Below are 27,090 nucleotides of genomic sequence, written 5' to 3'. Positions count from 1 at the left end.
CAGCTGCGTGGCTGCCGGCCGCCATCTTGGTTGGCAGTTAATTTGCATATCGCCCTGATTAGCCAATGGGAAGGGTAGCGAAGTTACGGTTAATTACCACGTTTCTCTATCGAGAACTGCACCATAAATGCTTTTGGTGTTCTCACGGTGCCTAGCCTAGTGCTCGGCTCTTAGGGCTGATGTTTATTGGTTTCCTAAAGTTTATTAACTTTCTATGAAGCAGAAGACCCAGGGAAGAGGGCCATTTTGTCCCATCAATTGGGCTGATTTTAAAAATAAAAAAGGTCTGGCCAGATACTATAGTCATAAAAGAGAACCTGTACTGAGAAGGTACTATGAGCCTGGCACTGTGCTAAGTATTTTTATATATTAACTTATTTAATCCCTTAAAAAGTCCTTTCAGAGAGGAACGATTATACATAGTTTATTGACCAGGAAACGGCAGCACAGAGAGATGAGTAACCTGCCTAAAGTCACTCATACCTAACTACATGCTATGGTCTCACACTTACTGTGCGAGAATACTTATCTGTAAAGAGATTTAGAAACGGTGGCCTTTTCCAGAGAATTCCAGCTCCTAATCTTGTAGCCGAGGTGCCGGTGGGAGCATCTCCTGCCTGGGACAGGCCCTGGGGAGTCCCCTGGTGGCCGCTGCCAGCATCACGCTGGCCTCAGCAGACACTGCTCCCCTTTAACACCTCGGCTTACTGGCTTGCTTTTAAAACCCAAGCTGTCCTGAAGCAAGGATGGACACTTAAACCAGAATGTGTCAAAATCGAGGGTAATAAAACAGAGAGAGAGCATAACAAAGAGCCCATGATATGGTTACAAGGTGTGGCCTGCACTCCAAGGCTGACTAGATCTTCCTTCCTGCAGCGGCTTCATGCCTGTGTCCACCACCCCAGGGCATTCACCGGGTGCCTTCCCTCTTCACAGGGGGCTCTAGAGGGCTGGGGAGGAGGTGGGAGGAGGGGAATTCCCTGTGGTGGGAGGCAGAATTCTGAATTCTGCTTCCTGTCTGAGGGCCTGCCTCTTCCACAGACACTGGACAGGAGCTCTCCTGGGGAGTTGCCTGCCTCAAGCCACTCCCTCCAGGAATGAGACATGTTCTGAAGGCTCCACAGAATAACATAATATCTCTAAGGGCTGTATGAAAGAGTTAAATGTAAAAAAAAAAAATGTGCAGCAGTAGGAGGCCACAAACCAAGTTTTTAGTCAAGGTATCAAGGGACAAAAGGAGTTCTCCCTCCATGATGCCTGAGAGCTTAGAGAAGCCAAGGAGATGCACGAACTCCAGCCAGGAGCACATCCCAACAACACTGTGTACGTGTGCACACGTGCCTTGTATACGTGTGCACACACGCCTGTGAGCATGCACTTGGCAGTGGTGACAGGCATTTTTGTTCCCAGTGACTGTCGTCTGAGGTACTAATGGTGGCGAGATCACCAGGAAGAGAGCACGTGGAGACAAATATTGAGGAAAGTGTATTGGTCATCACTTCTACTTGATGTCACCTCCGGACCTGTTTGTCCCCTGCTGCCAGGGTCCTAACTACCTGGAGGAGAACCCAACCCATAGCTGTCGATACCCAAAAGCTATTCATTAGTTTACTAAATGCATGTTTAATGTTTTTCTTTTTCTTTTTGAAAAACAACTGTCTCTGAATCTGGCAACAATGCCTTACCTGGAAGTTTCTTTTCTGCTGTTTGCCTTGAGACTAATTTGGCCTTTGCCTCTACTGAATCCACCCCAACGAGTCCCCAGACATGAAGATTCTTATATGTCTCAACATAGCTTCTAATATGGCGCACACCAAAAGTATAAGGCACTCCCCGGTCAGGGGCTATGGTGAAGATAGATGAAAAACATTTCCTTCCTGGTCATTTAGAAATAATGTACCAAGTTGATACATGCAACTGTTTTCTCAGCAAAATCTACAGACACTGATATCTGTGATACCGTCCCATCAATTACAGCCTACAGGCCAAATCCATCCCCTCCTGTTTTTGTAGGGCTTGCAAGCTAAGAATGATTTTTATATTGTAAATAGTTGGAAAACAACAACAACAACAAAGAACAATACTCTTTTGTGACATACGAAAACTATATGAAATTCACATTAATCTATAATAATAAATGTGTAATATGTTAATTAGACCAGAAGTCCTTCCAGGCGACCTTCTGGATGAAGCTGGGGCTGCAAGGGAAGCCCGGGTCCTGGGTGCCTGCTGGGCCTCTAGCTATGAGGCCTGATGCAAGAAAATTTGTGCAAGAGTAGGCCTTCTTTCCCCTGCTGCTGGCACCAGCTTCCCTCTGGCACTCGGGACCTGGGCTGCTTCCCTCCGGCCTTTGTTTAGTCAGGAAGGACGTCCGAATGACGTCCAGAAGACGTCCAGTAATTAGCATATTATCCTTTTATTATTATAGATGGACAATTAATTTCAGTGTTCATAATAAAGTGTGACTTGAACACAGACCTGCTCATCCATACTCATCATGTACTTACTAAGACTGCTTTTGCTCTGGGAGGGCAGAGTGGAGTAGTTGCAACAGAGCCAACATGCAAAGCCTACTATTTCATATGTGACCCTTTACAGAAAAATTTAGCAACCCCTGACATAGTGTAACAGACCCCCTTACTTTCATGCATAAACTATATCTTCATTGTTTTTCAAATCACCTTAGTGGTTTTATTTTAGGAATGAAGAAATAAGAGACCCAAAGAGGCTGTAAATAGTTTGAATGATACAGAGCCTAAACTAAAACTCTTGGCCAAATTGCTTAAGCTCTCTAAACCTTAGTTATATCACATCAGAAAAGAGTGTTGACCTCATACAGTTGTGGTGGAGTTGAAAGGAAATAATATATGTAAGGGGTTTAGCACAGTGTTTGGCATATACGCCTCTAAACATAGCTATTTTTATTGGCTAATATTATTACTATTAAAATTTAGATTTTCTGATTCAACTTAGTATCCTTTCACTACAATAAACAGTACTCCCCCTCAAAGAAAAGCAGAAGTAGGTTATAAATCATTGATCTTTAAATGAAACTGGTGTTTTATCAAGACTCCAGACAGTTTCCACTCATTCCCTAGACATCTGACCAACCCATGTCCTCAAGTTTCTACAAAGGTGACATCATAATGGGCACAGATGATCTTTTGGGAGATGCATATCACTTACTCAGGAAGACCCTAGAACCATTTCACCTCATCGGCTCTATAAAATGAGAATAAGAATGTCTGTCCTACATAACCAAAAGCCCAAAGGGAGATAGACGACGGACACAGGGAAGAAAGGAAGATGAAGAAGGGAAGGGCAGACTGATGAGCAGTGGAGGTAATGAAGGCATTTTGAAAAGTGAAATGTCTTTGCCCTAAATCACACACCCATGAAGAAGCCTGTTGCTAAAGCAGGCCATGGAGAGACTTGTCATCACGTGAGCCATGACCTAAATATCTCCCTTAGGTTTCTTTATTCCTGGATTTAGAGAGCAGCAAGAAGTACCCAGCTCAGAACGTGAGAGACAGTGCCAGTGCTGAAGAAAAGAGGAAGCGGCCAGCGTAGGGAAGGGAGCACCTGAGGGAACCCTCCGCAGCTTCCTCCCAGCTGTGCGCATCCCCCACCCCGGGCCGCTCCCCTGTGGACCCGCTCGGCCTCCCGAAATCTGCCGCTCCCTCTTTTCCATCTTTCTTTCTCCTCCTGTTTTCCCTGTTTCCTTCTTCCATCTTCCTCCCCCCACTACCACCCCACCCTCCTCCTCTCTCACTTGAGAATTAAATAAATAGGACTTCATTGTTTGCAAAGCCTTCACATGCGTTATTTTGTTAAGCTTTAGGTCCTCTCAAAACCCCCTTTGTAAACAGTGTTCCAAATTACAAAAGTGGGTAATGATAGCAAAAAGCTTCTACCCTCTTTAATTTGTCTGAATAGGGAAGCATTTCCTGACTGAGCAGAAGAGCTCCCTGCACCATGAATTTGGAGTATCGTGTGGTTGGATTTGTTCTTTATTTTCTGATTTTCCTCTGATCCATTTTAAAGATGCTCATGATCATGTTATTGCCTAGCAAGTAAGTTCCCAGTTCTCTAGCATGGTGTTGGAATGCCTCCACCTCTCTTTTCAGCCATATTTCTCATGACCCCCTTGATGTACCATCCCAGATCACATTTTCCTGGCAGTGCCCTCCTCATAAATTACTCTGCCTTCTTCTTACCCAGTCTGCCAGAAGGATTGGGCTGGTCCTTCAAGGCCCAGATCAAAACTAGCCGTTACACTTCTCTGACCCCCTAACTGCTTTGTTAATGCCACCACGGGCACTCCCCAGATTTGGCGTGCTGTTATTACTATTGTTTACGGATCCATCATCTCCCACTGCCGTCGGATACATCTCTCTAGTCCCCATGAACCCAGCACAGTGACTGCACACCATAGGTTTTCCACGATCAAACCTACTGTCTCCAACCTACATTCCTTATTTAAGATCTGAAAAAAATCAATTTTAAAATATTTTCCTGTACATTTTTATTCCCTTTTGGAGTCAAAACACTTTCCTTCTTTAGTATCGGTTTTTACCTTAGCATTGATGACATAATGATGGATACGCCCCTGCTAGGTATTCCTCTAAAGTCCTAATTCTGGGGAAAATGAGAAACGTCTGCTTTAGGTGCTTATTTGAGCACTGCAGTCACCGAGGGATCAGGCAGACAGGACTATGAATGGATGATGCTGACCTTTAAGATGGCTTCAGGTTTTGCAGAACTATTACAAGACCTCAAGGCTGGCTTTACTTTCACATTTCAGTCTCCAACACACTCCAAATTATTTATTACTCTGCAATGGGTCATAAAATGTGACATTAACATCCTGGAATAAAATTACATTTGAATCCATTTATAATGGAAAGAAAATACAGTTAATGATACTTTTTGGAAGTGCCCATCTCTACAAAGTAGAAATAGGTTATCTAATCATTTATTTTAAAATGCAATTGGTACTATATTAAGACTAAAGACATCTGCTCCACTAATGTCTCCAAGCTTCTGCCATGACAGCCTTAGAATGGTCCCAGATGGCCCTTTGGGGGGTGGACATCACTTACTCAGGAAGAAAAAGTAGTATATTCTCAGCGCAGATTTCTTAGCAACATAAAATAATTTTGTTAAAATTCAAAAGCCATTTCCTTTAGAAGCTAGTTTTTTTTTTCCTTTTCAAATTCAGCAATTTCCCCTCAAACCCAAACGTTTTCATATTTCCTTTTAAAGTTTATATAACCGATCCTTATGACCTTTTCTAAAATGACAGTCCTTGTTCTCCTGTCCGAGGACTCACTACGTTTAAATAGAAACGGTTATGGTGGCAGAAATACTGAGCTGAGATTGTGTAAAACAGAGAGTCATGAAGCGAGCGAGGCGCCTCTGCCCTGGGTGATGAGGGATGGAGAGGGGAGTCACCTTCCTGCCTGCTCTGTGGAAAGCCTGTGCCCCCAGAGCCCTACTGGTGCCTATGCACAGTCGCAAGAATCCCTAACACAGGGTCCCTGATGTTAGCTGCTGTGCTAAGATACGGTAATGTATTCGATAATATCCTCAAGCTGACTTCCTAGTCTCTGGGAAGTGATGGCTCCTAGGTTAAATCTTCAGAAATCAGGCTTGTGAGCAAAAGTTGGTTGATTTGTTTGTTCTTCAATAAAAACACGCCTGAGGGCCCCCTTCCCCTCTTCAGTTGTAATCGGTCAATACCCATAGCCCTCCCTGAACTCTCAAGTGTTGTACAAATAAACAGTTAACTGCACATTTAAGTTTTGTCATAGTCTGAGGGGCTGTTTTTAAAATCCTCACTTGAGGATATGTCTTTATTGATTTCTAGAGAGAGAAGTAGGGAGAGAGAGAGAAATGTCAATGTGAGAGAAATATCGATTGGCTGCCTCCTGCATGTGCCCCAATGTGGGATCGGACCAGCAACCTAGGTATGTGCCCTGACCGGGAATCAAACCTGACCGGGAATCAAGCCTTTTTGGTGTATGGGATGATGCTCCAACCTACTGAGCCACCTGGCCAGGGCTGAAGGGCATTTTTGGTGAAAACCATCTACTTGAAGCAATTCAGAAACTCATTTAGGTAGTTGGATAAATAAAGATGAAAACACGCAAGCGGACCAGCAACCTAGGTATGTGCCCTGACCGGGAATCAAACCTGACCGGGAATCAAGCCTTTTTGGTGTATGGGATGATGCTCCAACCTACTGAGCCACCTGGCCAGGGCTGAAGGGCATTTTTGGTGAAAACCATCTATTTGAAGCAATTCAGAAACTCATTTAGGTAGTTGTATAAATAAAGATGAAAACACCCAAGTATTCCTTCTAGACGCTCCATATCATCACTTACTATTTTTCCGAAGGAAGTAGACTTGGGTCAGCAAGGCTGGTCAATTTCTCTGAGGTGCTCTGTCTGTAATTCCTTAGTTGTACACCAGGTCATGGGACCTGACAGAGAACACGGGGAAATAAGTTTCTTGTTCTTAATGCAGAGATTCTGAACTTTCTCAGTTCCTGATGACTTTAGTGTCTGCGCAATTTTTTCATGGCATCCCCAGGCCAAAAGAAGTACAGTACTGAACTGTTTTGGACCTAGGCCAAAACAAGTACCTAACAGGTCTAAACTACTTAATAGTTTGTGTGGTGTCTGACAAATGTCACTGTTTCCCTGGAAATACAAAACTATTGTGTGTCACCTGTGAGTTTGCTACAGTGCCTTGGGGAACCCGGAGGAATATGGTCTTAATGTTTGAGGGCATTTAGCAAATAATCCAATTCCAATTCTACACGGTTTCCTTATGAAAAATAATTAAAATTATGATTTCACTTCTCTCTAGATAACAAAAGTGACATATATCAACATGGATAGATCTCGAAAATGTAATGCTAGGTGAAAAAAGGCAACCTGCAGAAAAATGTGTACAATAATAGCATCTATTAAACTTTATATCTTATTTATGAAGTAGAGGCACCGGTGGGGTCCCTCAGCACATGGCCTGCGGGGATCGGGTGAAACTGGAAATCCAACGCTGCCTGCTGCTCCTGCTCATTCCAGCCCCACTGCACCTGCCGCCGCTGCCTGGTAGGCTCATTGTCGCTCTGCTGTGGTCTCTGGACTGTGGCGGCCAGCCATGAGCCTGCATCTGGCACCCGTCAGTCAGCTGAGCAGCACTCCCTCTGTGGGAGCACACTGACCACGATGGGGCAGCTCCTGCATTGAGCATCTGCTCCCTGGTGGTCAGTGTACATCATAGCGACTGGTCGAATTGTCAACCAGTCACATAGGCTTTAGGAGAGTGGTTAACCTCTAAAAAGGAAAGGAAATGGTACTGAAAGGAGAATGAAGAAGACCCAAATTTTATCTGTAATATTTTGTTATTAAAACATGTAAATCAAACATGACAATGCTATGGGCTCAATGTGTCCTACCCCCTCCCCAAATTCATCTGTTGAAATCCTAATCCTCAATGTGATGCTATTAGGAGGTGGGTCTTTGTGAGGTACTTAGGTCATAAGGATGCTGCGCTCATGTATAGGATTAGTGCCCTTATAAGAAGAGACATGAGAGTTTGCTTCCTCTCTGCTCTCTACCATGTGAGGATGCAATGACAAGACAGCTGTTCACAAGCCATGGAAATGGCTCTATAAGACGCTGGTGCCTTGGTCTTGGACTTCCCAGCCTCCAGAACTATGGAAATAAATGTTTGTTGTTTAAAATGCCAAGGCTAGCCCTGACTGATTTGGCTCAGTGGATAGAGCATCGGCCGGCGGGCTGAAAGGTCCCAGGTTCAATTCCAGTCAAGGTTATGTACCTTGGTTGCGGGCACATCCCCAGTAGGGAGGCAGCTGATCGATGTTTCTCTCTCATTGATGTTTCTAACTCTCTATCCTTTCCCCTTCCTCTCTGTAAAAAAAAAAAAAAAAATCAATAAAATAAAAATAAAATGCCAAGTCTATGGCAATCTGTTGTAGCACCTTGAATTGATTAGGACAGTGACCAAATGTTGACATTTGTTAATTCTGGGTGGTAGGCTATTTAGATGTTTCTTACATTAGTCTCCATACTTTTCTATATTAAAACAAAGCAACACACAAAAACTAGAAAGTGTTTTACAAGAATTCAGAGGTAAATCAAGTCTAATTTTTCCTTTCTACATATAATCTACCCTTATCTTTACCTACTTAATGTAGTTTTGGATCCTAAAACAATTCTGAATCTTTTCTGAGGGCCATAAATTGCCATATCATACCTACTGATATTGTGCTAAAAAAGAAAACACCCCAGCAGTGGTGCTTTATAATGATTTTTTTAAAAGTCAGCTTTATAGAAGTCTAATATACATAATGAAATTCACTAATTTTCTGTACAATTAGATGCATCTTGAAAATATGTCTTCAGTAGTGTAATCATAACCAAAATTATAATTTCCATTATCCCAAAAAGTTTCCTCATGCTCCTTCTCAGTTGAGTCCTTTGTCACCGTACTCCCTGGCTCTTGGCAATCACTGACCTTCTTTCTGTTATGAGAGTTATGCCTTTTCTAAAATTTCATATAAATTGGATCATACAGTCTTTTGAGGATAAATTTTTAAAGGTATCTTAATGTATTTCAGATTCTTCATATCGTTGTATCAATAAGATATTACTTGTTAATGTTGAGTAATATTCTGTTGCATGGGTATGACACAATTTGTTTATCTATTTACCAACTATTGGACATTATTTTTAGTTTGGGGCGCTCATATGCTAATGCCTGAGCCTTGTAATATTTCAAACTCTGGCTCTGTCATTATCTGTGCCCTGGGGCAAGTTATTAAACCTCCCTGGGCCTTGGTTTCTTTTCCTACAAATTGGGGGCAGTAATAATTACCTTCAAAAGTTGTTGTGAGGATTAAATATTAATGTTTTTTAAGTCCTTCACACATGTAAATACCTTAGTATTTAGTAATTGTTATCATCTTTAAACAATGGGATAACAATAACCGCTATCCTATCTCACAGGTTCTTATGAGAAGAATGTGCATAAAAACACAAAGCACTATACTAGTATAAATGTCACTTCCAGCTCCTAGGCAATCAATGAGTATGGATTGCAGTAGTCCCGCACTATCAGCTAAACACAGAGGAGAGTGTAGTCCATTATACAACTCTAAACAAATTGCTGCTTTCCCATTAAAATAGCCCACACTGCTCAATGGAAACAAATCCACCTAAGTCTTGCTCGAAAATATAACTTTCAACTTACTGGAAATTGCTTTCCAAGTTATTAATTTTAAAGCTACCAATATAGGTTAATGAGGAATAATTTAAGGATGTTACATTAGAGTGGATAGATTTTGGGAGAAGTCTTTATGGCTTGTGTTTTCTTCCATTTTAATTTAATAGATGTTGATGCATGTTGGTCCTGAGTATTGTGGTAATTAATGCTTTTCTGCATTTCCAAAGAAATCCTGGGTTTGGGTATAAACACAAGAGGACTCCCCCATCCCTGAGGCAGGGAGTCAGTCCTCTAAAGACATAGTTTTCACAATTAGCACATGTAAGTGAGTCCTTTTTGAATTATTTCATACAGGGTTCCCAGAATTTAAATTTTATCCTATTGAATTTGAGGGAAATTGCTTTTTCCCCTACAGTGCTATTGTAGTTCACCAAGTAATCTACTGGAAATTAGTCCACCTCTCCACAATGGGAATGATCTAAAAACATGTCCCTTTACTTGTTTTCATCTGCAACAAACACTAACATCATTACTTGTTTGATGAAAACATGAATAAAGTCAGATACAGAAGTTTGTTTAGACTTCTTCCAAGAAAACGTTTTCCCTCGTAATCAGCTTTGAGCCCTCTCACTTTTCTCTCTCAATTAGACTTGGAACTCACTGAAGCCTGGAATGTGCTTTGGAATATTTTTATTTTCCATCAAAAGGCTCAGAATAGTACCAATAACCAGGGAACAATCAATGACTTATGAGTGAATTTATTTAGTCTTTGGAACAATGTCTTTGGTAGTGAAGTCTCAGTTGAAGAGGATTACTTACGAGTTGTTTCCCTCGGAATAATAAGATTGGAAGGTGTTTTCTTTCTTTCTGGAAGAATAAAATCTGCTTGTCCGGGTGCAAGTTTAGGAAATGTAAAATTGATGTATTTTTGAAATGCCATTCTCGTTTCTTGTAATTCCTCCTCCAAGAAATCTTTCCAATTTGTCATAATTCCCAGTTGTTGTGCTACCGACACCAGCTCGTCCTGAGTGTTCACCAGTTTATTCATCACATTTCCAAGTGTGGCCTGATGGGCTTTCTCTGCTTCTTGAAGCACTTCCTGGACTTCTTCCTGCTTCTGCCTCTGAGCCATGCAATAGTAGATGTTCATTTCATGTTCTTTTTCCTTTACCAATTTGCTCACACTCTTCCTCTCATCCTTAACAACGGTCATACCGGCATTCATAAATTCATCCATGACCTTCCTGCAAAAGATAATATGGGTTTTTAAGTTAGATGGACTAGCCACTAAAAACAGAAAGATTTTGTCTTTCAGCACGGTTGTATGAGAATTTATTGCATTGTTTAGGTGAGACACCAGGCTGAGACAGGCTGGTAGAGATGGGCTTCGGGATTCCATTAGCTGTTAACAATCAAAAAACATTTTTCAGAGTAGGGAGGTCGTCCATGGACTTCCCCACTCTGGGCTAAGGAGAGGTCACCAGTCTAGTGTCTGGCAGTAACTTTAGGAACTCAAGTCCACATTGGCCAGAAAAATATGAGTGCAGCGTGCTTGAAAATGAAGATACAGCCTTAGCCAGTTTGGCTCAATGGTTGGAGCATTGGCCTTCAGACTGAAGGGTCATGGGTTTGATTCCTGTCAAGGGCATGTACCTTGGTTGCAGGCTTGATCGTGTCGCCCTGTGTAGCAAAAAGTCACTGGTTTGACTCCTGGTCAGGGCACATCCCCAGGTTGTGGGTTAATCGCCCCCCTTCCAGTTGGGGTGCGTACGATCAATGTTTCACTCTCACATCTCATATGAATGCTTCTTTCTCTCTCTCCCTCTCCCTCAAATCAATAAAAAACATGTCCTCAGGTGACTATTTAAAAAATAGAGAGGAGGAGGAGGAGGAGGAGGAGGAGGAGCTGGGTCAAAGTTCCAAATCCCTGGAGAAAGTATTTCTCTTTTTAAAAAAAATGTATTTTTTTAATTAATTTCAGAAAGGAAGGGAGAGAGAGAGATAGAAACATCAATGATGAGAAAGAATCATTGATTGGCTGCTCCCGCACGCCCCACACTGTGGATCGAGCCCCCAACCCAGGCATGTGCCCTGGGAATTGAACCATGATCTCCTGGTTCACAGGATGATGTTCAACCACTGAGCCCTGGTGGTCGGGCGAGAAAGTATTTCTGTATATCAATGCAGCTATCTCCCTTTAGCCAGAAGGAAAAACACTGTTCTCACAAGTCAGGTTGAGTTCTGATTTTTATTTTATCTGAGCAATACTCTCTGACAGCTGACTCAAACCTTTTGGTCTTGAAATCTCTTTGTTCTTCAAATGACCAAGGAACTTTTGTTTATATGGGTTATATCTAGTGACACTAACAGTATTAGAAATTGAGTAAGACAAAAATATTTATAAATTCACATAAAGTATTAGTAAATCCATTCAATATTAACATAACTTTTATGAAAAGTGTATTTTCCAAATCATAACTTTTGGTAAGAAAAGTGACATAATTTTACATTTTTTAAAAAACTCTTTACTGTCTGGCTTAGGAGAAAAAAAGCTGGATTTTCATTTACAATCTGTTGTGATATCTTACATCAGAAAATCCTGGAAAAATGCCACTATAAATTCTGTAGATAATGAGAGTAAAAAGGTAAATAACACCTTAGTATTATTAAGAAAGTAGCTTTAACCTCATGGACCCCCAAAAGGGTCTGGGGACCACACTTTGAGAACTACTGCTGAATGAATTCACAGACCTGTAGCTACAATGTATGTAATTAGATATAATTCATAGCAGCCTACTGTACTGAATTCTTACCATGTGAGGTTAATGAGCGTCCTGTGCATATATATTGAGTTAATGATTCCTCAAAACAACCCCATGAGGTGGGCCTATTGTTATACCTGCTTTACTGATCAGGAAACAGGCTCAGAGAGACCAAGTAACTTGCCCAATTTCACGTAATTAGTCAAAGTGGCAAAGTGAGCACCGAGACCCAGGCAGTCTGAGTGGCTCTTAGCCACTGTGAAGTACTTCCAATGGGTGTCTCTGGTTAACCTCGTTTGGTAGAACCGCTAAAGATTTGAAAATTTAAAAACACCTATGAATTTGGATTTGTTACTAAAACCCTTCCCCTCTGTCTCCTAGACTAACACAGTCTTTCCAAGATTTTCATATTGTTTCAACCACCTCGCCTTTCTTCTAAAGTTGATCCCCCAAGATGCAATTAGTTCTCATTATCTCTGATCTTTAAACTTGACTTTCAAACCTGACAGACTTCCCTAGTCTTGAGGTAAGAGGTTAAGGACAAATGGCTTAGTAGAAAAAAAGCTGTCCTTAACCTCTCTAGCTGCTATGCTATTTCTCCTTTTCCCAGCAACTAGGCTATATCCATCATTACTAACAAGATTAACATTAACTGAGTATTTACTATGTCCCAGGGACAATGCTATATATATGCATTCCATTCCATTTAATTTTAACAATAACCCACTGAAGCTGGTATGATTTTTATTCATTACCTCTTATTATTCCCATGTAACAGGTGAGAAAATTAAGGCTTAGAGATCTAGTTATTGTTCAATGTCACACAATTGAGAAGGAGGGATAGTTCCTGCCCTTCACCATTACCTGCTTCAATCATGTAAGAGGCCACTATAAATTTTATATAAGGGGAAGGGTAATACAATAATAATGTTTTAGAATTGTTATTCTAGCAATATCAGGTAAATCGAATCTTACATAGGATAAAGAGACCAATTTATACTACTATTTTGTAATGTTCTGAGAGTGCAAAGTTAGGGTCTGAATGCATGGTGAAAGAGAAAGAAACAGGAAAAAAGGAAGGGATAAATCCAAGAAATATTACACAGTCGTTAAGTGCCAGAAGTTATGACTGCTATGGGATAGTGGAGGCAGAAAGAGGAGGAATCAAAACCACCTTCCCGATTCTCAGCTGGGTCACAGGAGAGCGGAGGCGCTGTTATGGAAGGGACAGCACGACAGAGGAGGGAGTGTGCATCTGCCCACACCTTAGGGCAGTGGTTCTCAACCTTCTGGCTCTTTAAATACAGTTCTTTATGTTGTGACCCAACCATAAAATTATTTTCATTGCTACTTCATAACTGTAATGTTGCTACTGTTATAAATTGTAATGTAAATATCTGATATGCAGGATGGTCTTAGGCGACCCCTGTGAAAGGGGTGTTCCACTGCCAAAGGGGTCGCGACCCACAGGTTGAGAACCACTGCCTTAGGGTTTAGTCTGATGTTTGATGAAATCTGCAGTATGGTGGGAGACTGTGAAGGTGATGACCAGGCCGTGGGGTTCAGACAGAAGGAACTAGAGCAGTGGTTCTCAACCTTCCTAATGCCGTGACCCTTTAATACAGTTCCTCATGTTGTGGTGACCCCCAATTTCATTGTTACAAATTGAACATAATTAAAGCATAGTGATTAATCACAAAAACAATATGTAATTATATATGTGTTTTCTGATGGTCTTAGGCGACCCCTGTGAAAGGGTTGTTCGACTCCCAAAGGGGTCGCGACCCACAGGTTGAGAACCGCTGAACTAGAGGAAGCTTCCTTGAGCCAGCCCAAAATCCCCAAGGAGGAAGCTGTGCTCTGTGGCCAGCAGGCCTGGCTGTCTCCTGGCCCCACAGAGGAGGTGTTCATCTATGAGGTTGACTCGAAGGCTCCACCAGAGATGATCTCAGGTAAAACTGCTCAAATACAGTGCATCTTAGGCAACTCCGACTCCTACCCTCCATGATATAACCCACTTTAAATGACTTACTATCAAAATCTGTTCTTGCTATGAGGATCTGGTCTCTCTCTATTTTTCGGAATGCCCTTCTCAACTTTCCCAGCCTGGCTTAGAGCCTGAATTTTTGACCCTTTGGGATTCACACCTTTTGGTTTAAGGTCAGGAAGTGTCTGGCTTTAATTCTGAGGACTTCTTTGAAGTTGTGGAATGGAAGCCAGGAGGGAGGAGGGTTCCGGGCATGGAGAGGGGGAGGCAGAGGGCCTGGAGTGTCCATTCATCTTTGTATCTCTCCTGCCTGGCATGGTGCCCAGTGTGTATATAACAGGCAACCAATAAATGTGTGAAATGGGTAATACTTTTTTGTATGCCAAATAACACCACATTTTAAACCAGCTAAATTAGAGTATTACAAAAAGCCTAAACAATTCATGCTTAAAAAGGATTCTCAGTATAAGCAAAATGCTCACCATAAGAAAATAGTCCGTTTTTGTCAAATATATATAAAATGGTTTTTTAAAATTTATATAATTTATCCACATTTTCCCCCTAAAAGGGGGCCTGGAAATCATATCATATGAGGAAGGACTGAAGCAGCTGGTTTACAAACACTTTTTGGCTTTTCCTTCCTTCACACTAAAGCTTGGACGTATCTCTCTCCTCAAGCATCTGAAGGCTCTCCGTGCACCGAGGGCAGACTCGGCATATTTTGGATCCACTTTAGGAAGAGGCGTTCAGCATTGGAACCAACCACCTCCACCAGCCATAGCATTCCTATCGCAGAAGCACTTAGGGGGCTCCCCACGCCTGGCAGGCAGCCAGCAGGAAGAATGCAGCTCAACTCAATGACTTCCAACGCCCCTCCCCAGGGGAAGGGAATGTCTATGCTTCTTTGTGTAGAACCTCTCCAAGCAAAGGTTCTTTCTTGTTTTTCCCTTTTTTTTTTTTTTAGTATATCCTAGATAATCTGTTTAGAATTTAATCACCTCAACCCACAAAGAAGTTTTCTGTGCATTTAACAGGTTTGTCATAATATGTACGAATTCTGAATCCTTACGTCTTAAGTGAAAGTTTATAGACAAATGAAAGGTCTGCGGGCAGGATTCTAAACAGTGGATCTTCTGTCTGTATAATTTCTGCAATGCTCTAAAGAACACTGGAATCTGGAGTGGGTTCAGCTGGCTGGAACATATCTGAACCTTTGTTTGATAAATATTTAAAGAATGCCTACCACATGCCAGGCTCTCTTCCAGGCATTTGGACACATCAATGAACAAAGTGGGCCTTCCAGTTGGTTATACTTAACAGGCATGGAAGTTCCCTAATTCTCATCAACTGATTTAACACTAGATTGCCCAAGGAAGTCATTTTGACTGCTTTTTAGTTTCAATTAGAAAAACAATGATGTATATAATGACAGAATTTCTTAGAATTTTGTGACTTTTTATACAACATATAAATGCGTTTATTAATAATTGTAGTTACCTCCCCCTCCTTCATTTCCGGTATATATATATATATATATGTGTTATACCTATATTGCCCGAAAGCAGTCATTTTGACTGCTTGGGGAAATTTTTTAAAAAGTGCACAGAAGAAGAAGGCCGCCGAATTTTGAGGAACGATTGGACAACAACATTACCAGAAATATGTGCATTTATTGGGATTTTATATGCTCGTGGAGCCTACGAGGCAAAAAATTTAAAACTCAGTTATTTATGGTCAGCAAAGTAGGGTCCCGAATTTTTTAGAAAAACTATGGCCAGAGAAAAGTTCAAGCAAATCCTACGATTTATTCATTTTGACAAAAGAACCGAAAGAAGTAGGCACCTACAAACAAATAAGTTTGCCTTGGTTTCGGAAGTATGGGACAAGTTCATTGAAAAGAGTCGAGCTTGCTATCAACCAGGGCAAAATATAACAGTTGACGAGCAATTACTTCCGTCAAAAGCCAGGTGCAGGTGATAGCATACAAGTACATGATGAATTGTCGATACTTGATAAGTTGCAGTTGCTCAGTAAGCTACACTAGTACTTGTTATTCAAATCTTTATGCAGTGATCCTTGTTCTAATAAGTTGTTTATTTTATTTCTATTTCACCCTAAATTCATGAAAGAAATGTCGAATAACTTGTTATATAACTGTAAATAATATAAAAAATATTAAAAATTAATTTTAAACAAATTTCTTTACACATTAGTTATTCTTTCACAATGCAGTCATTTTGACGGCTTTTGGGCAATATAGGTATATACTAAATTTCAGTCTTTCTAGTGTTAATAAAAGGGGGCCACTGAAAATCTTTCATTCAAACCTCACAGCGAAAATGGAGGGGGTGAAAGCAACAGAGTGAGGGAAGGAGCAGAGCTGCCGGTGTGAGGAGTGGACCCAGAGGCTCCTGCAGGACAGGCAGGGCTCCTGTAGATGGAGGGTGGGAGGGACGGGGAAGAGGACGTCACTTTCCACTGCACCGGGCCACACTCATTTGGGAGTTACCACCTTTTCTAACTTTCTCCTGAAATCTCTTTCACCTTCCTCGTCTCTCTCAACAATGATCTACGATGATTTATCACCGAGGCAAGAAATGGCCACAGCTGCAGCCCTCATTCCTATTGACCTGCAGAATAATAATCCTACAGGATTTTACCTTTGGCCCTGTTCTAAACAGTCCTAACAAGGAAGACTTTACTGTTAATCATGTACAAATGGATCTATTTGTTAACTCAAGGAGCAAAGCAAAAGAGGTAAGTCCGAGACTAGGAAGCCTGATACAGAGGGTTCAGTCTTGTTCTGCTGCTACAGTTAAGTGATCTTGGGCAGGTCACTTAACATGTGGAAACTGTGGTTTTCTTGGTCCTGATAATCACTAGGGCTCTTTACTGCTGTCTTGTTTTAGCTCATTCCACCAAATATTCTTTTAAAAAATATATATTATCTGATTTACGTAAAAACTATTTGTGATTGTGCACATATATAATAAGGCTGCAAACACATTAAAAGGGCATGGAAAGCCCGGCTGGCATGGCTCAGTGGTTGAGCATCGACCTATGAACCAGGAAGTCATGGTTCAATTCCCAGGCAGAGTACATGCCTGGGGTTGTGGGCTTGATCCCCGACAGGAGGTGTGCAGGAGGCAACCTTTCAATGATTCTCTCTCATCATTGATGTTTCTACCTATCTCTCTTCTTCCTTCCTCTCTGAAATCAATAAAAATATTTTTTAAAATACAGGGCATGGAAAGACACAGACCCAATTATTTAAAATGATTGTCTCTGGAAGACAGGGAGAGTTGGGAAGCAGTGAGTCAGAACTTAGCAAATTTGCTCTAGATATTTTCATAATGTCAGTTTCATCTACAATGTGCAATAAGATAAAAAAATGAACACATCCATAATAGTATACATTATAGGCTAAAAAATGTGAAGATTGACTTCTATGTGTTATGAAAAAAATATTTCTCAATTCCTCTCTTCAGCCTCTTAAAACCGAGTATACAAAATGAAAAACAATATTTAGGACAGTAGTTATCTTTTGAGAGGGAGGAGAGGAAGTGTTACCAATTTCCAACCCCTTCAGAGGGGTGGTTGGTCTTTGAGTATTAATGTTATTATTTTTTAAACCACGCGCGCGCGCACCCTTTCTCCAAGTTGGTTTTGACAGAACAAGATACTAATTTGCAAATGTAATCTCTGGAATACCTTTTCTGGGCCTGGATGGCTTCCTGGGCCAGCTGCCTCTCTTCATCCCTGGCTTTCGCCACAGCCTCGATCTTCTCCTTGTGGCACTCCATCATGATCCTTTGGATTCTATGGACCATGCGCTGTTCTGCAGCCAAGTTTTCTCTCTGTAGTTCGTCTTCTATGTTTCGATGCATCTCTAACTTGGTTTGAGATGTTATATTCTTAAACAACAGTAAAACTAGGTTTAGAGGCTACAGCTTTGATGTTTAAAAATGCACACTAAGAAGTTATTTGAATCATAGTTCAACAACCTGATGAAATATGTACTGAGAACACTGATGGTTTAAAAAATAGTGGGTATAATAAGGAAAACTTTCAGTTATATGGCACTATATAAAACCAGAATCATGCAAACTATATAGCATAAATATTTGTATAGACTGCTTTGGAAGGGAATATGCAGAAAGAGAAAATAATTGAATACAGGTATCCTTTTCCTTGATTGTATAAATATTCGACAGTGTCATTTTATCGTTGTACACAATTAGAAATACATACTATGATTCTCCTTTAGGAAGTAAGTCCTGGGAAGTGGCAGAAATAATAACTATGTCTCCTGAGCATCTCATGTGGCTAATGCTGAACATTAATGTAGTTGCAGGAACCTGCCTGCCAATCCCACTGCCACAGGGTGGAAGGACAGGAACAAGTTTGCACTGCTCTGAGGTAGAAGGACCTACGGACACCTCTGACCTTACTTCATAAAGAGGACAGAGAGCACACTTGAACATTTCTCGATGATCCAGGCTAGTAAAGGTGAGTGATTGCACTCAGCTAAATACTTGATACTGCACTTAGTCATTTTCAATATGAGCTCACAGGGCTATCTGTTTCTGTTGTAAATGACCCCAGACTGCTTTGCTTTCTTAGATTTGATATCTCATTATTGTAATTTTTCTTGTCCTTCACATGTCATTGGGCTAAGTACTCCCTGTTCTAACTGGTGTCAGTGAGCTCCTTTTTGCCATTCTAGTTTCCGGCATTTAATCTATTTTGGAATTGCAAAAGCAAACAAACCACACCTATTGAGATCAAATTGTTGAGAAAGTGTAAGCACCCTTTGAATTAGAAATAGAGAGGTTCTGCTATGGGTAATAAATCTGATGTCTATCTTACAGTCGGAGGACTTCACTAACTCCTTAGAGGATATTTTAAATTATTTCTGGGTTTCCCCAGAAATAATATTTTTAGTGATTGAGATTGTTGAGTAGTTGAGCCTTACATGAAATATTATTAGAATGCATTTCTACTTGAATCACAGAATTTGAAAATGACATCCCAGGCCTTTATTTTGGCTGGGTTCTGAATTAGGATTCAGAGAATTAAACCCATTCCCTCTTTTATGTAATAACTTAGTCAAACCAAAATCATATTTCACTGCCTCACATAGCATACAAAATACATATTTAAAGTTACAAAAAGAATTCAAGGAACTACTGCTTGACAGTGCTCTTATTCGTGGAAAGTTCCCTGATTAAATTACCTTTACTGAAATGCATTTTGAGTGCATTTAAAGAGATATTATAATTTTGACATATTGTAAGAAATGGCCTCACGAGACCCATCATATTGACTGTACAGATGTTTGACAGACACACAACGTCTCTCTCAGCAGTCTCTCTTATCTATCACACATAGGAATACCTGGGCCTCTCTGAGTGCCTGGTTTCTTTCTACCTCGGGGATGTAGGGATTCAGGCATTGTCCTCCTTGCACTGATTGCCAGAAAGCTCAAGGCCCAATTCCAGGACCTCATGGAATACGCACATTTTTTAAGTTTTAAATTCACCCGACTTCATTGTAATTCCTACTCTAATTTTTCTTTTCTCATTTTCTCTTAGCTCCCACTCTCTTTTACTTTTTGATATTGCTGTATTTGACTAAGAAAATATAAACATCTCTTCAACATACTACCTCCATTGGATCAGATCTTGAAGTTTTACTTAACATCAAGGATTTGAGACTTATCCAAATCCTTTACATCCTATTAGAGCAATACCTGGTGGTCTGTACAGATAAGAATTTAATGGTATTTAGTTCTAAAGAACTCGGTTTTCTGCTCTATTTATTGATAACCTCAAATTTTAATATGTGAGAATCACACAAGCTGCTGGTTCATAGCACTGCCAGCAAGTCTGTAGGTCTGGGGGCCCAGGAATCTGCACATTAAGCTCACAGGTGAGTAGGTTGTAAGGCAGGGGTTCATGGACGCCCCTGAGCAGTACTGACATCTATGACAGATGAATAACCCTATACATCCCTCTTAGACATATCACGCCTGCGTGATATAAAAACACCCCTGAGACAGCAGTATAAAGGTAAATTCCTAAACCCTCCTAGACGAATATTTTAGAAAGGTTAGCCTTTAACTTTTCCCTTTTAAATCTTCTTAGGACTTCTATTTTAACATTAAGTGCACCAACTCTACCCACAGGCTATATGGAGTACAATCTTTTACTTGAAGAACAGACATCACATTTAACTTATCTTTGTGTCTTCACAACCTAATGCCAGGAGAGATACTCAAAATGTGTATCCTCTCACTGCGCACTGGGACGGCAGGGTCCTAGAGCCCCTACCACGTTAAAGTGCTGCCCCTTTAAACTGCAGGATTTGGGGAGATCCAGGGCCTAGTGGGAAGCAACCAGGGTGACCGAAGTATTAGGGGGTCTGAGGGGTGGTCATCAATTGACAGAGAAGTATTTCAATACTTTAAGAGCCAGTGTGGCCGGACGGGACAGGCCAGCTGAGAAGCAGGCCTTCCTAGACATGCTGTAAATGCTCTACGTGTTGAACTGAAAGAGGGGACGGACAGTGGACCAGCAGCAGCCAACTCCGCAGGGGCCCTGGCCCTGGAGCCAAGCCGGGAGGGCGGGCCCCGCACCTTTAGGAACCGTGGAGCAGACGGCCCTCTCTCCTGCCAAGTTTTCTGAGGACAAGGACAGTCTATGCAACCTCACCTAGTACAGATCCGATACCTAGTAAGGTACCGCTGCCCAACAATGAATAAACGGGCCCCGTGCCACAAACGTATCAGTTATGTTCTCATTAACTTTGGCCAAACCTGGAGCCAGACTTCTGCCACTTTCCCTCCCGCCTCTGCCACGAATCACCACATCTGTGCTGGGTCCTGTCCTGTCCCTCCTGGCCATATGTGAGAACAGTTCTGTACCTTTTCCTCCAGCAGACTTTGTAGCTGAGGTACCGAACTAAACAACCAGTCCCTGGGCCTCTGCTGGACATTTGCTTATTACCTACAGTCCTGTGCTTGAACAAGCTAGAAAGGGTATCCCCCCGCACCTTCACCTGCTCCCCGACCCTCGTATTGCATGACCTCTGTCTGGTCTTGAAGAAAATACTTGAGAAACAGCTCAGGGCTCCCTTTCGGCACCACAATAAATGCAGACTTAGGTAGAAGGATAGGATCAGAGAGCCCAGGAGAAGAAAGGGAACAGCCCATTTCCTTCGTTTAACCCTGTCTGAGCACTAAGTCAGACACGGTGCTGGTCACTGGGCCACGAGACAGAGACGCCCTCGTGGAGGCTGCAGTCAAGTGGGGATCAGCACTTAACAAGTGGTCACACAATCCAATTATAACAGTGACTGGTGGCAACTGCTGTGAAAGCGGATGGGGTGTCAAGGACAGTAAATAGGAGGGGGGGGGGAGGGCAGAGCTGGTGGGCAAAGCTTCCTGTGCATAGTGATGTTTGAGCTAAATCTGAGGGAGCGCAGGAAGCACAACCCAGCAGGCACCAAGGTGAGAGGTGCCTGGTGCGTTCCAGTCCGAGGACCCACAGAAGGGCAGTGAGAGGAGGGAAAGAACAAGTGGCAAGAGATGTGGTAGGTCAGGGGGGCAGGGGCAGCTCCTTGGGGCCTGGAAACCCCTAAAGGTTTGGGTTTATGACCCCAAAGGTTGTGGGATTCTGCGCCCACTGAGTGTTCAGCATCTCTTTTGTGACAGTCCGGGACCTCCCAGCCAACCTCCAGAGACACCCCGTCTAGATCTTACACATTATTCCCTTGCCAGAGCTTTTAGTCATTTCAGTACTTTTAAAAAGACAACAAGCCACTATAAAAACCTGTAATTTTTTTCGATGTTCCTCTTCCAGAATCTGAATGTTGATGTTATGTTTGTCATTTGCTTCTTCAAGTGCTTTCTCCACTGCTTGCTTTTGGCGTTCATCAGCCTTTGAAAGAAAGAGTCCATTTATTTATTAGTATAATAGCTTTTTATGTTTACTGAAAATTAACAAACACCACGGGCCTCTAATTACTTGCCCTGTTCCCATCTCACACCTCCCACAGCAAACTGTCAGTGTGGGCCAGATGTCCTCACACATCCCAACAGTGGTAACCTTGCAGTTTCAGGAACTTGCCAAAGGTCCCACAGGTAGCCAGGATTTAACACCAGTTCTGCCTGACTATTGTTTCCAACAAATCCAAACAGTGAAAGAAAGGTTAACTTAGCTTGATTTGCAACTTTTTACCTGAGCCCACAAATCAGCTTCTGCTAGTGCAACACGTTCTCTGAGTACAGCCTCTTGAAATAGTTCTTCTTTATACAAAAGATCTGCCCCGATATCTGTGTATTTGAAGAGAAATAATTACAAGTGTCCACGGACATTTCTTGGCTTCCCTTTTCACTATGATTGCGTTATTAGAGTCATCTCAGAGATACATATGACATCTTTTTAAGAGATGTCAATCTTTCCTTTAAAGATACTGATGAAAGGGGTAAGTTGCTTCCTAGTTGACTGAGAGGGAATGCACAGCACTGTTAGGCCTGGATGGAGTCAGTGATGTGATGTCAGTCCACATGGTGGGCAACTGGAGAAGGAAAGTGGCAAAAAGGTGCTCATTTTGTACTCCTACAGAAGAATAGCAAGTGAATATTCAAGATTACCCAGCTCCTCTCTCCCTGCTCATATCTGGGTGTTGGTGTTACCTCCACCCAGACAGTGATAGCAGAATGCCTTAATACGTTACATGCCTTTCTTCAGTGTTTTCTTGGGTTTAGCTGCTTCAGTTGTGGAGTGAGTTAAGGGGTAGTAGTTTAGAACTTCTCCATCAATGATCTAACTTAATTTCCACATAATAATATTCTCACAATAACACCCTCCCTTCCCCAAACAAGGAAATGAAAGCCTAAAGAGGTGAGAGGACCACACAGTATTAGATAGCTGGACCTCGAGCCACACCCCGATCACAGCGCTGGGCACAGCTTCTCTTCATCTTCTCCTACCTGACTGTGTTGTCAGAGGTGATGATGAATCCTATAAGCGCTGAAATCACACACAGTGATCTTTCTCTCCAACCCAAACTCTTAGTGTTTATTCTTTATTCTACTCATTTCTCACACCTAAGATTTGTTGAATTATTAGCTTTTCATGTGATTAGGTCTTGATGATCAACTTCCTAAAATGACAAAGCACACCCTACACTGCATGTTCTCTCTCATCATGCCTAGCTTGGCAATAAGCACAGATAAGACATTGCGGACTCATGTGTTTGTCTGCCCAACATCTCTTCTCTACCTCTGGTAACAGGATCCATTTCTCTCAAGAACTTCCCTCTCTCACTTCAGGATAGCTACATGATCAATTTCATGAAACTATACACGGGGGGAGGAGGGCAAGGGGGGAAGGGATGGTGGGTAGTGGGGAAGAGTGCATATAAGACCCGTGCCTGAGTTAAATCTAAATGTATTGTTCCAATACCAATTTCCCAGTTTTGACAATGTACTAGCGTTATGTAAGATATCAGTAAGAGAATCTAGACAAGGAAGTATTTGGAAAAAACAGGCATGTGTTACACACTGCACAAATGGATGGTGTGCATGTTAGATATTAAGCATTAATAAATAATTATCATCAAGGATTTTTAAAAAATTTTAATGCTCTGGTGGAGTTATTTTATTACAAACAGCATAGCAAACAAAACTGGTGCAATTTGAATTTTTGACCATAATTACTATTTTTAAAATTTGTGAGTCTTAAATTATTTCTAAATAAAAGGCTATTAAAATATGTAAAAATATTTTTAAAAATAGGCCCTGGCTGGGTAGCTCAGTTGGTTAGAGCATCATCCTGATAAGGTTGTGGGTTCAATCTCCAGTCAGGGCACATACAAGAAGCAATCAATGAAAGCATAAATAAATGGAACAACAAATTGTTTCTCTTTTTCTCTCTTTTCCCCTTCTTCTTTCTCTAAAATCAGTAAATAAATAAATAAATAAATAAATAAATAAATAAAATGATTAAAAATAAAAACAACACATGCTGAGGCCTGATTCTAAAGGTTCTAATTTAGTGGGTCTGTGTTAGATCAGTATGAAATCCAATGAGTCTATGTTTGGATTTCGTAGTAAAAACAAATTTTTTAAAACTTCTGTATTGTACTGCTAGGCTTGAGAACTACTGCCCTATGCAACAGTCATTAGCATTTATACAGACATTTCAACATGCCTTTGAATTTACTTATAAAGAACATAGAATACTGACTCTTTTGACTTTAGTCAATGACAAATGCAGGTCAGGTCACTGAAAATAAAATATTAATTTCTAACTAGTTAGATTTAATGTATCCACTTAATGTTTGGATTCAGATATCCCAGAACGTATAAGGAGTCAGTCAATAAAAGCTTATCTAAGAATGGCTATCCACTACCCTGGGTGTAAAAAGTAAAATCATTTTAGAGGTTATAGTTAATAAGTCATATTAAATATTTACTAAAATTAATCAGTTTGGTATTGATATTTTTAGAGGATGATTCCAATTTGATCTCCCCTTACAATTTAGTTTTTTCAAAACATCCTCCATTCTCTAGCGTTTATATTTTCAAAAATCAGGAGTAAAATTAAATCACCACTGGTTTACCATGTTAAAGGAAAAGAGGAATCAGAGGAGTATTTTGAGAGTCCTTAGGAAAACATTTCAAAGGCCCAAAGTCAGACTGAAAACTCTGATGGGAATAAGGAGAGAGGGAAACCCATTAATGACAATTTGATTTATTACAAGTGTATATGTAGCTAATATTCTCATGTTATCCACATGCATCTACCGTTATGTCACTGGCTACTAATATAGTTTCTTTCACCCATTTATTAAGGTATTAGGGATATTTCCTCTCCTATGTGTGTAGCAGGTGCCCAAGTATGGGTGGGCAAGGACATAAAGAGCTCCCACTTACTAGTATGTGCCAGGCTTTATAAGAGGTTTCAAATACAGGGTGGGGGGAAAGTGGGTCTACAGTTATTCATATGGAAAATGATATAATTAATTAAAAAATAATACAAGAATAAACTGTTTCACGGACTCACAACTATGAAACTACTTTTGCCCATAAACACTGTATTTCTTAAAAGCCTCATAATAAACCTGCAAGATACCTATTAACATCCCTATTTACATATAAGTTTACAGACTGAGAAGCTAAGTGTCCTGTCCGAGACACACAAATGGTAAATGGAGAAGCTAGATTTCAACCTGTGTTCTCATGACCAACAGATACCCCTATAGGACAAGCAACTTTGATCAAGAAAGCTGACAAAAGTATATATAACAACAGGAAGACATACAATGCTATAAACATTAGAACAAAAGCAAACAGCGAAGTCACTTACCCAGTATATCTTTGTGAGTGTAAAAGCGTGTCTTAAATGGCTTGTATTCATGGATCCGTTTGAAGACTTCCCCAAAAGGAGCTGGTGGAATTATTTTATTACAAACAGCGCAGCAAACAAAATTGGTGTAATCTGAATTGCGGATCATATTTAAATTTCAGATGTCTTTTACTATGTACAGTTATAATACTCTTAGGAGCATAAAAAGTAGTGTTGAGAAAAGCTAGATGTTTAGAGAGGCCCAAGATTCTCGGACAATGCTAGAGGCTGGTAAGGCTTAAATGATTCACCATGATTAGGTAGTGGGTAGGCGCCTGATGTGAGAGAATGCTACTGAAAGCCTCTGCATGTGAGGTTGGGAAGACTTAAGCAGCTGCTCCCTCCCAGACACTAGCATTAAATTGTTAACTTACTTAGCAACTGTTGCTAGGTCAGACAAGCTTTGCTCATAAAAGCAACTAGAAATGACAAAAAGTGTAGCAGGGTACAGCCATTCATTTCCCAAATACTTTCTGTATTAGTTTCTTATTGCTGCTGTAACAAATTACCACATATTTGGTGGTTTAAAACAACACAAATTTATTCTCTTTGGTCAGAAGTTCAAAATGAATCTTATGAGCCTAAAATTAAGGTGTCAGCAGGGCTTTAGGGAAAATGTTTCCTTACCTTTTCCAACTTCTGTAGACCGCCCACATTCCTTGGCTCGTGGCCTTGCATCCTTTAGCCACTTCTCCCCATTTGCACGGTGACATTGCCTCCTCCTTGGATCTTCTGCCTCCCTTTCATAGGGACCTGTGTGAGTATATCAGGCCTCCCCAGATAATAAAATCCTTAACTTAATCACATCTGCCAAGCCGCCTCTGCTATATAAGATAACAGACTCACAGGTTTCAGGGATTAGGACATGGACATCTTTGGAGGTGGGTGGGGAAGGGGAGCATTATTCAGCCCACCACACTTTAAGTGATAAAAGAATTGATTCCTTTTAGAACAGCAAAGGAGGGAGTTTAATTTTCCCCCCAGATAATCTATAATGTAGTTTTGATGCCATGGCAATAAAACTGGGAAATATCACAGTATTTTAAAGAAAAAATTACTTTCATTAAGTCAGCACTCAAAATGACTAAGCCTGGTTTTTGAAATCACATCCTATCTAATATTAGACAAACATGGTAATTGGCCATACCTTCACTACGCCTCCCATTGGCTAATCAGCACGATATGCAAATTAACTGCCAACAAAGATGGCAGCTAATTTGCGTACTGCAGGCAGGGCAGGCCAGCACGGGCCTAACCCCCGCCCCCAGACGGGACCCCCGTGTGTGGCCCTGGGCGGGCGGGACCCGGTGTGCAGCCCTGGGCGGTCGGGACCCCCATGTGCGACCCTGGGCAGGCAGGACCCCCAGGACCCAGGAGCCGCCTTGCCTACGGCCTGTGATCGTGATTGGAAAGCTGGGCCACAGGCAAGATGGCCCCCCGGGACCTAGGAGCTGCCTGGCCTGCAGCCCGTGATCTGGATCATGATCGGAAAGCCGGGCCGCAGGCAAAAGATGGCAGCTAATTTGCGTACTGCAGGCAGGGCAGGCCAGCACGGGCCTAAGCCCCGCCCCCAGACGGGACCCCCGTGTGTGGCCCTGGGCGGGCGGGACCCCGGTGTGCAGCCCTGGGCGGTCGGGACCCCTGTGTGCGACCCTGGGCAGGCAGGACCCCC

At 41.6% G+C, this 27,090-nt stretch overlaps 1 protein-coding gene across 1 annotated transcript; it reads right to left on the bottom strand.

The window, feature by feature from the left end:
• Nucleotides 1-4,740: 4,740 nt before the first annotated feature.
• Nucleotides 4,741-26,552, bottom strand: LOC102770809 (chromosome unknown open reading frame, human C6orf163). The gene is made up of 7 exons (XM_006773482.2): nucleotides 25,380-26,552; nucleotides 22,245-22,339; nucleotides 21,837-21,944; nucleotides 17,716-17,918; nucleotides 10,075-10,499; nucleotides 6,387-6,484; nucleotides 4,741-4,834 (listed from the first exon to the last, which is right to left on the bottom strand). Exons 1-6 carry the CDS (start codon nucleotides 25,525-25,527, stop codon nucleotides 6,414-6,416), a joined length of 1,050 nt encoding a protein of 349 aa, XP_006773545.2. The 5' UTR covers nucleotides 25,528-26,552; the 3' UTR covers nucleotides 4,741-4,834; nucleotides 6,387-6,413.
• Nucleotides 26,553-27,090: the final 538 nt, after the last annotated feature.

The sequence above is a fragment of the Myotis davidii genome, unplaced genomic scaffold, assembly GCF_000327345.1.
Source record: "Myotis davidii unplaced genomic scaffold, ASM32734v1 scaffold185, whole genome shotgun sequence".
NCBI lineage: Eukaryota > Metazoa > Chordata > Mammalia > Chiroptera > Vespertilionidae > Myotis > Myotis davidii.
This window is presented reverse-complemented; position numbering and strand designations above follow the sequence as displayed.